This window comes from Glycine soja, chromosome 3 (assembly GCF_004193775.1).
Source record: "Glycine soja cultivar W05 chromosome 3, ASM419377v2, whole genome shotgun sequence".
Lineage (NCBI taxonomy): Eukaryota > Viridiplantae > Streptophyta > Magnoliopsida > Fabales > Fabaceae > Glycine > Glycine soja.
The window spans coordinates 8,982,616-8,993,687 of record NC_041004.1 but is presented as its reverse complement, the minus strand read 5'-3'; the positions used below and the strand labels follow the sequence as shown (position 1 = coordinate 8,993,687).

The window sequence follows — 11,072 nt, the reverse complement described above, 5'->3', positions numbered from 1 at the left end:
AACAGAAATACATTTGCCCTACAACAAACCACCAGAAGCCTGACCCTACAGAGCACACTCTAATTAAAAGCCATAGACATAGCTGAGGACCATTGATGGAAAGGAACATTAAAGTCCTTTTCCCGCCCCCTCAGCCAGGACCAAGTGAGAAAATTTCTGTTATCCACCAACTTAGAGATGTGAAGAGGCTGATTATGAAAGATGATATCATTGCGGAGCTTCCATATTGACCTTGTAGCTATTATCCACCATATTTTCCTTCTTTTATTGGAAACCTTCGAGGCTGCTATGGAGGAGTGCTGGAGGAAATTATCCATGGGCCTACAATGAAGAACTCTGTCCTCCCTAACCCAGGAGTTGAATTCCCACCACAGAGGCATAACTTTTGGTAGAGAAGATCCCATTACATGCAACTCCCCACACCCAAGTATCCTTAAACCTATCGTTTAGGTTGATAGTAGCAGTCTAATCAATAAAAGTTGAAGCTATCCCCATCTCATTATCAAACAAATTTTGCCTCCAAGAGAACTTCCATCCCCACCCAGATTCACAGAAAGAACCCAAATCTGCTACTGTCTGAAGTCTTTGTAAGGAAATTCGATATAATTCTAGATATTTTTCTTTAAGAGTTATCCCACCATCAACCCAAGAGTCCTCCCACAACAAAATTTGATCTCCTCTTCCCAACTTCCAAATAAACTGCTTAGAAACCTCAGCCATACTTCGATGTTGATTAATGGATCTCAAGTCATACCACCAATGAGAGAAATGTGGCTTTGGTGGCCCCTTTTCCAAGTCTCTCCAACCTTTGTACTTCGAAATCAGAATCCGGCTCCAAAGTTGATCAGTTTGCTGAAACATGAACCATTTTCATTTAATTAGAAGAGCATTGTTGAGGGCCTTGATGTCTTTAATTCCCAATCCTCCCCTTTCTCTAGATGCACACACTTGACTCCAAGCTACCCAAGCGATCTTCTTCCCTTCTAAGTTGCCACCCCAAAGAAAGTTTCTTTGAATGGCAGTTAGTCTATTAATCATTGCTGAGGGGGCCCTGAAAAAAGACAGATAGAACAAGGGCAATGCTGTTAAGACAACATTAATTAGGGTGATTTTGCCAGCCATAGAGATGCTTCTGTGGTTCGATTTGTTCAACCTAGGCTCCAATTTCCTAATTATAGGCTCCCACACCACCTTCCTTCTCGGATAGATACCTATTGGCAACCCCAGGTAACATAAGGGAAAATGAAGCATGGCACAGTTTAAGAAATCAGCAGCAATACAACACCACTCCTCAGATTGCCCAATTGCTCCAAATTGGCTCTTAGCAAAATTGATTCTCAGGCCAGAAACCATCTCATAGCTTCTAAGAATGGCCTTCACAGCATTAACATTATCCATTGAACCTTCCCCAAAAAAAATAGTGTCGTCATCAAATTGGAGGATATTCATTGGAACCTTGTTCTTCCCCACGAAGGAATTGCCAAGACACTGAATCATAGGCTTTTTCGAAATCCACTTTAAAAAGGCACACCCACACACACACACACACACATACACATACACACAGACACACACCCACACACACATACACACAGGCACACACCCGCACACACACACGCACACACCCCCCCACACACACACACCCTCCATAAATAAAGAAATAAGGCCCTTACAGTAAAGTCACAAAGACACAAACACACAGACACACCTTGATGATTGGTTTACGCACACCCCCCTCATACACACACCCTCATCACACACAAAGACACAAACACACAGACACACCCTCATCACACACAAAGACACACACACACACACACACACACACACACACACACCCTCATGATAGACACACACACACACATACTCAACTACAATAATAAAGCATAAGCAACCTCCAAACCCATAATTTGAAATTTACCTTTTGTATGTTCTTTTATGTCATGAATGTAATTTGCTATATACACAACTGTTGTTCATGCTGAGTGAACCTTAGATTCCCGTTTGAGACTGAATGCAATGATTCTTGCAGATAGTTTGCATTAGTCATTGTATTTAGTCTTGAATTGTCCGTTTGGACAGTTTTGGGAGACTGGTATTTTTATGTTAGATTCATTCGTCAAGGTTATTATTATTTTCATTAATTTGATTAAATTTCGGTTCAATGCATTTCAAGTTGTTCTTTGAGTGCATACTTGATTATCGGGAAATTCATTTCACCGATGTCATGTCGTGTACTTGGAGACCAATGCGAAATACTGTCGAAATTTAGTCAAATTTTTGTAAATAATGGTAACCCTGACGTTTGAAGCTAACATAAAAGACAATTTTCCTAAATGGGATAGGGCCACACCTATAAATAAAAAAGTGAGATTTTCATGCATGGAATTGCTTAGATGGATCGAAGTTGGATGAATGAAAGTCGCATGAGCCCAGAATATGAGGATGGCATTGAACAGTTCTTGCAATTTGCTTCAGAAAGAGGTCGACCGAATGAAGAAGGAAAATATTATTGTCCTTGCATCAACTGTTTGAATGGAAGACGACAACTACTCGATGACATACGAGACCATCTATTGTGTGATGGAATTAAGAAGAATTACACGACGTGGATATGGCATGGTGAAGTCACAGACATGCAGAGTGGGTCCCAATCTGAACCGTTTGATGTAGAAATGGGAGATCGGTTGGAGGACATGATTCGTGACCTTGGACAAGAGTCTTTCCAGCAAGCACACGCCCCTGTGTATGAAGGATTGCAGAGTGATTCAAAGAAGCCTTTGTATGCAAGGTGCAAGAATTCCTTAACCCTGTTGTCTGCTGTGTTAAGTCTGGTTAATGTGAAGGCCAGGTATGGGTGGAGTGACAAAAGTTTCACCTCACTGCTTGAGGTAGTGCACAATCTGCTTCCAGAGGACAACACGTTGCCTAAAAGTTACTATAAGGTGAAAAAGATATTGTGTCCGATGGGTATGGAGTATCAGAAGATTCATGCTTGCCCCAATGATTGCATACTGTACAGGCATGAATTCCAAGAAATGTCGAAATGCCCTATTTGTGGGACTTCACGGTACAAAGTGAAGGATGAAGAGGAAAGCAGTTCTGATGAAAACTCCAACAAAGGCCCCCCAGCGAAGGTTTTGTGGTATCTTCCAATCATTCCAAGGTTTAAGCATCTTTTTTCTAATGAGGACGACACAAAAGACCTTACATGGCATGCAAATGGAAGGATTTCTGATGGAATGGTCCGTCATCCGGCTGATTGCTCGCAGTGGAAGAAGATTGATGGTTTGTATCCAGATTTCGGAAAAGAGCCAAGAAATCTTAGACTTGGACTAGCCAGTGATGGAATGAATCCATATGACACCTTAAGCACTCAACACAGTTCATGGCTAGTTCTGCTAGTAATTTACAATTTGCCTCCTTGGTTGTGCATGAAGCGAAAATACATGATGTTGCCTATGATGATATCGGGCCCAAGACAGCCAGGAATGACATTGATGTTTATCTAAGTCCGTTGGTTGAAGATCTGAGAAAGTTATGGGACGAGGGGGTTGTAGTGTTTGATGCGTTTCGCAAGGAGACATTTGAAATGCGTGCAATGCTTTTTTGTACCATTAATGACTTTCCAGCATATGGGAATCTCAGCGGTTACAGTGTTAAGGGTCATCATGCATGCCCCATCTGTGAAGAAAACACAAGCTACATACAACTTAAACATGGGAGAAAAATAGTCTACAGTAGGCATCACCGCTTTCTAACACCCAATCATCCTTACAGACGACTGAAAAAAGCTTTTAATGGAAGTCAAGAGCATGATATTGCGCCGATACCGTTGACTGGTGAGCAGGTATATGAGCGGGTTCAACACCTGAATACTATATTTGGGAAGACCCAAAAGAAGGATAAAAGTAAGAGTTGCATATGGAAGAAGAGGTCCATTTTCTTTGATCTTCCGTACTGGTCTGATCTTGACGTTAGACATTGTATTGATGTTATGCATGTGGAGAAAAATGTTTGTGACAGTGTGATGGGGACGCTCCTTAACATTCAAGGCAAGACGAAGGATGACTTGAATACTCGTCAAGATCTAGCTTATATGGGCATACGATTACAGTTGCATCCAAGGTCTAATGGGAAGAAAATTTACTTGCCCCCAGCCTGCCATACTTTGTCCAAAAAGGAGAAGATAAGTTTTTGTCAGTGTCTTCGTTGGGTGAAGGTTCCACAAGGATACTCTTCAAATATTAAGAGCCTTGTGCAGTTGAAGGAGCTTAAGCTTGTAGGGTTAAAGTCTCACGATTGTCACGTGCTCATGTAACAATTGTTAGCCGTGGCTATACGAGACATCTTGCCAAACAAAGTCAGGTTAGCGATAACTCGCCTGTGCTTTTTATTCCATGCTATATGTAGCAAAGTCATTGATCCTGTCAAGTTTGATGAGTTGGAAAATGAGGCCGCAATTATACTGTGCCAGTTGGAGATGTATTTTCCCCCTGCTTTCTTTGACATCATGATTCACTTGATTGTGCATCTGGTCAGAGAAATCAAATGTTGTGGTCCTGTTTATCTACGGTGGATGTACCCGGTTGAGCGATACATGAAGATCTTAAAAGGGTATACAAAGAATCTATATCATCCAGAAGCATCTATTGTTGAGAGGTACATTGCAGAAGAAGCCATTGAATTTTGTTCAGAATACTTAGAGAAGGCTAAACCTGTTGGCCTTCCTGAGTCTCGGCATGATGACAGAGTGGGTGGTAAGGGTTCAAGAGGACTACATGTGATCACTCCAAGTGTACAACATTTGTTACAAGTTAACTTGTATGTCTTGAACAACAGTAATGAAGTTTTGCCATACATACTTAAGCATGAATCTTTAGTTGAACAGAATAATCCAAAAATGTCAAAGAATTGGGTGTTGAAAAAGCATAACAAGACTTTCTGTGATTGGTTTAAAGATACAATCTTTGCAGATGAGAATGCTTCAAAAACATTAAGAAAGCTAGCAGATGGGCCTAAAAGAAATGTTATAACTTGGCAAGGATATGACATAAACAAGTATTCATTTTACACAAAAGCACAAGACGACAAAAGTACAATGCAGAACAGCGGGGTCACCCTAAGGGCTGAATCTCAACACTTTGCAAGTGTCAATGACGCCAATCCCTGTGTGTCTTCCATTCCTTACTTTGGGTTCATTGATGAAATTTGGGAGCTTAACTATGTGAAATTTACGGTATGTGTTTTCAAATGTAAATGGGTTGACAACAACTCCGGTGTGCGCACCGATGATATAGGATTTACGCTGGTAAACCTAAAGAAACTTGGTTACCACAATGACCCTTTCATTATGGCAGAACAAGCTAGACAAGTATTTTACGTGCAAGACCCTTGTGATGAAAGGTGGTGCGTGGTTCTGTAGGGCAAAACAATTGGTGTTAATGTAGAAGATGATGATTCATTCATGGACAACTATATTAGTTCTTTGATCGCACAAATCACTCCTAACGTTGTCGGAGAAGAAGAAGCTGATGGCGTTCATGCTAATCGTAATGATCATGATGAAGGAGAATTGATTAACATCGTCTAATGTAATTTTCTGCAGAGAGAGGTCACCAAAGCAAGTAAGTGACAACTACATTTTTTTCTGATTGAGGCATCGATATTTTGTTTTAGATGGCATCCTTAGGACTTCATACAACTCATGTTTGTCGCCAGTTTCATCATCCACCACCCTTACCTTCTCTGGCTTCTCATATTTATTGTTGTTAAACCCATATTTATGCTTTCTTCCCTTCATGTCTTGTTTTATCACAACTTTAGCCGAATCTCCTACCTTCTGCACAGTTGAATCTCTTGTCTTATTCTCCAATGACACACTTTGATGGCCTGTATCTCTTTTCTTCATATGTTCTAGTGCTTCAGCTTCAGAATGCATAGAGCAATCTGAACTTTCCAGTGATCACCAAAGGCTTCTGCATCAACATTGACACTCTCCACCCTCTTTGCTTTATGCTTCTGTGCTGCATTTCGTGCTTCCTTCTTATAAATCTCACATTTATTAAAGGTTGCACTAGAACAATCAACACCAATCTGTGCTTCTTCCTCGTCTACCAGCTCAATATTTTTCCTTTCAACTTTTGTTTTGTAAATTACAGTGTAGTTTACAAAAGCAAAGGTGAAACGAAAGATATTGAGCTGGTAGAGGAGGAAGAGGCACGGATTGGTGCTGATTCTTCTAGTGCAACCTCTAATAAATCTGAGAATTATAAGGAGGAAGCACGAAATGCAGCACAGAAGCATAAAGCAAAGAGGGTGGAGAGTGTCAATGCTGATGCAGAAGCCTTTGGTGATCACTGGAAAGTTCAGATTGCTCTATGCATTCTGAAGCTGAAGCACTAGAACATATGAAGAAAAGAGATACAGGTCATCAAAGTGTGTCATTGGAGAATAAGACAGGAGATTCAAATGGGCTGAAGATAGGAGATTCGGCTAAAGTTGTGATAAAACAAGACATGAAGGGAAGAAGGCATAAATATGGGTTTAATAACAATAAATGTGAGAAACTAGAGAAGGTAAGGGTGGTGGATGATGAAACTGGCGACAAACATCAGCTGGATGAAGTCCTAAGGATGCCCATCTACATGTGTATTTCTCAAGATATAGTATTTATATTCCATCACGCATCCATTGACTGTTGATTACATGCAATAGACTTTTTTTAACATGCTGACCCCAAATCAAATCATAATTCAATGTTTGCTGCACAACCCCTCCCTTGGTAACCCCCAATTTCATTCCTTCATCATTCAAGGTCTTCATGTCATTCCTTCCCTGAGAGTTTGAAGTACTATTGTCAATTATTTCTCTACAATTCCAAAAATCTAAGAAAAGTTTACTTGCATTCACCCCACTTTGACATCCTTTAAATCCCATGGAAATCTAGCTTTGAGTGCACACTATGTAATCTTGACATGTCTACGATTATTGTTACTTGTGCTACACTGTAATTTTCTTTCATGTCTTGAAACAAATTTAAAGCACAAGTATCACGACACATCATCAACCTTAATTTGTTATCAGACTATTGATTTATCAGACTTTTTCATTACTATTACATCTTATCCTGTTTTGAATCACAATTAAAAAGCATAACTAAATCACTTATGACTTATCCTCTTTTGATTAATCCTATTTTGTATTTTGCTGTATGTTATTGTATAAAAGATCATGGGTTCTCCACCTGCCTCCCCTCCTCCTCCTCCTCCTCCTCCTCCCGCTCTTTCGAACGCATCAGCTTCGCCGTCTGTCGTGAAGCGGACACGCAAAGCCTCATGTCTACGATCGTTGTCTACTAGACCACCTGGTGCTGAGAGACTAGTGGTCCATGTTGATCCTGCTACCGGGAAGGCCGACGATCCCCACAAGAAGAAATTAAGAACATATTTGGGGATTGTGGTGCGTGATAAGGTGGACGTCACCTACGAGAACTGGAAAAAGGTCCCTACTACTCAGAAGGACTTGATTTGGGAGGATATTCCGGTATTTTTCTTTTTTTTATTTGATTTTGTTTAATTAATAGCCAAAAAATACATTATTGTAACAAATAAACTTTATTTGATGTTGTCAGGTGGAATTTGATATCTTAGAGGCTTCTGATAGTAGGACGAAAAGGAAGTTACTTCAGACCATGGGAGAGAGATCGAGCCAGTTTAAATCAGACCTCACGAGGAAATGGGCCCTTGTAGCCGATCAGGACGAAGTCGAGGACACTGTCTGTGAGAAATACGACATCAGCAAGGAAAAGTGGGCCCAGTTTTGCCAGACTCGTAGAGACCCTTCTTGGGAGGTATGTTCCTTGCCATTTAAGTTGTTTTTCAAAAACCATGATGTTGTTATACTTCATTCTACCAATTTGAAACAATATTGTTTAATTTTTTCAGGATGTGCGCAAGAAGGCACAGGCCATCCAGAAGCAGAATATTGCCCCCCACGTTTTGTCTCGTGGGGGTTATGACTATTTGGAGCAGAAGCTCCTAGTTGAGAAGACAAAGAAGAAGTTGGAGGAAGCTTCACAGTCAGGAATCCTTTGAGGAGCAGGCCACACAGGGATCCTTCGTCCCCCATGGACGTCAGGATGTTCTCACCGCTGCTATTGGACGTCTATGTAATATGAACATTGAATTCACTTGATGATTGTTTTTTATGATAAATCAATTATTTGATGTTTATTATCATTAAAACTGCTTGAAAGCAGAATAAAATGTTTATTTGCTGTGAATTGGGCTTGAAATTGCATTTTACAGGTACAATTTTGGGTTTATTGTAAAAACAGAAAATATATATAAAAAAATACTTGAAAACAACATCGGTTATTAACAAAAATCGATGTTAATATGGTAAACAACATTGGTTATTTACAAAAACTGATGTCAACATGAACCTTAACATCGGTCATACAGAAAACCAATGTTAACTTTTGTACATTAACATCGGTTATTCATACATAACCAATGTTACCGTTTCTATATTAACATCGGTTATTTATACATAACCGATGTTAATGTACATAAGTTAACATCGGTTATCTATACATAACCGATGTTAACTTTGTACATTAACATCGGTTTTCTATGAATAGCCGATGTTATATACAAAGACGTACAACAAATAAGTATATGCATCATCAACGTTGATATCGATTTTCTATTGAAACTGATGTTAATGTAATATATTAACATCGGTTTTCGTAGAAAACCAATGTTAATATATTACATTAACATCGGATCTTTGAGAGAATCGATGTCAATATATAACATTAACATCGGTTTTACTACAAAATCGATGTCAACTTTCGTCATGCATACACTTTTTTTGTTGTAGTTCATTGTGTTTAACATCGATTATTTAGAAAACCGATGTTATCATATTTATGTTAACATCGATTTTTCAAAACCGATGTTAACGATGATACATTCAACATCATCACTTTCAACATCGGTTTTAGAGCCGATGTAGAATGCCCTAAATAATCGATGTTGAAAGTGTAATTTTTAATAGTGAGTAAAGACTTGACTCTTACTAATGTTATGAAACCCTAGCTCTCTTTCTTTTTCTCTACTATGTCTCTTTTCTATGTTAACAACACTAAAACTCCATGTTTGAAAGTATTACACTAACAGTTACTTATATGTTAAACTAACACTTCTACAAGAGTGTTATTGAAATGGTTATAAAAAATAGGAGTGTTTGTGTGATTTCAGAGTATTTGTGTAACTTCAAAAAAAATTCAAGAGTTGTCACTATAATTTACTATAAAAAAAAATATCACCTATGATTTATATTATAAAGTTCAAATTAAAAATGTAACTTGATTTTTTTTATAAGATTCAATTTAAAACATAAAAATATAATAACAACATTTGTAAATGATTATTTTTTTAGTGATTTCAATCATCCTAAATGATTATTTTTTATAGGAAAAGTTAATAATTATAATAAAGAATTAGTAACATTTTTTTAAAAAAATTTAATAAAATCAACAGAATTTATTACTTTTAGGGTAAATAGTCACTTTTGTTCCTGAATGTGTAATTTACTGACAAATGTGTTCCTGAAAGATGAAAATTCAGAATTTAGTCTCTGAAAGTGTAAACAGTGCGACAAATATATCCAGTCTTTAACTTCTATTTGTCACGATTAATAAAACAACTTATGTGACACAAATGGACGAATTTTCACTGAAATGATTGTCAACGTGGTCATGTTGACTAGGTTGGACGAAAATGTCAGTAATATACCATTTTTGGACGTAAATGTCAATAATTTTTTGTTGGATGAAAATGTCAATATTTTTTTATTGGAGGAAAATGTCAGTAATTTTTTTTTACCTAAATGTTAATGTGTTCTATTGGACCAAAATGTCAATAAGTTATCATTATTAGACGAAAATGTCAATACTTTTTATTGAACCTAAATATCAATATGTTTCTATTAAACTAATTTGTTAGACCCGAAATTTCATTTCATTTAAGGGTAAAATATAATTTTAGGGTAAATTTTCGTCATTTTTTTATCGTTACAAGCATAACATTACAATAATCACTTAAAAAATATATTTGCAAATATAATTTAAAACAAACATAATAATAACGATAATATTGATTATCGACCATAGTTTGTATGTTACAATAGAAATCATCCAAAATAAACATAGTAACAATGTATCAATCATTACATATTTTTCTAAATTATAATAATTAGTCACAATCTACTATAAATAAAAGATAAATATATCACATATTTGACTTCTTTGAATCTTGGTTATTTTATTAATAATGACAGACGAAAGTTAACGGACAGATATATTTGTCGCACTTTTTACACTTTTGAGGACTAAAATTTGTATTTTCATCTTTCAAAGACAGATTTGTCAACGAATTACACATTCAAAGATAAAAGTAATTATTTACCCTATTCTTATTCCTAGAGAGTAGGAAGACAAAAAAATCAAGAAAATATTATATGACAAATATGTTCTTATGTTGACAATCATTCCAGTAATAAATTTGTTCCTCTGTGTCACATATGTTATTTTATTAACAGTAACAGATAAAAGTCAATGACCATATATATTTATCGTACTTTTTACACTTTCAAGAACTAAATTTTATATTTTCATCACAAAATCAAAAACAAAAATAACTATTTATCTTTACTTTTATTTAGTTGTGTCATTGATATTCAGTACGTTATAATAAAGACTAGAGAAAATATTTGGTAAATTCTTAGAATCCATAAATGTGACAGCTAAAGCCGTCCGTATTAATCCATATTCTTGTAATAGATTTATCGAGAAAAATCCAATTATTAACCATAAGTCGAAATTATAAACTAATACAAAACAAATATTAATTTCCAAAAAATCAAAACAATATAATGTTTTTTTATGCTTGACCCCGTGATGCATGCTAAAAGCACGTGTTAGTCTCTGTCTCGATCAGAGAGAAAGTTTTATATGTAGCTGCCTTCGTTCATTTATATCATCACAAATTTGCTTTTGTTGTATG

The 11,072-nt window shown here is 36.9% G+C and overlaps 1 protein-coding gene across 1 annotated transcript; it reads right to left on the bottom strand.

The window, feature by feature from the left end:
* Positions 1-465: 465 nt before the first annotated feature.
* LOC114404923 lies at positions 466-1,497 on the bottom strand. The gene is made up of 2 exons (XM_028367645.1): positions 949-1,497; positions 466-852 (listed from the first exon to the last, which is right to left on the bottom strand). The coding sequence occupies exons 1-2, from the start codon at positions 1,495-1,497 to the stop codon at positions 466-468; spliced, it is 936 nt and encodes a 311-aa protein (XP_028223446.1).
* Between the last annotated feature and the right edge of the window lie 9,575 nt (positions 1,498-11,072).

What these genes read in the sequence shown, in the direction of transcription:
- LOC114404923 (XM_028367645.1), bottom strand. Translation starts at nt 1,497, where the DNA reads ATGATTCAGTGTCTTGGCAATTCCTTCGTGGGGAAGAACAAGGTTCCA. An exon ending in CTTGGGTAGCTTGGAGTCAA is followed by an intron (nt 853 to 948) that starts GTGTGTGCATCT and finishes TTCATGTTTCAG; the next exon opens with CAAACTGATCAACTTTGGAG.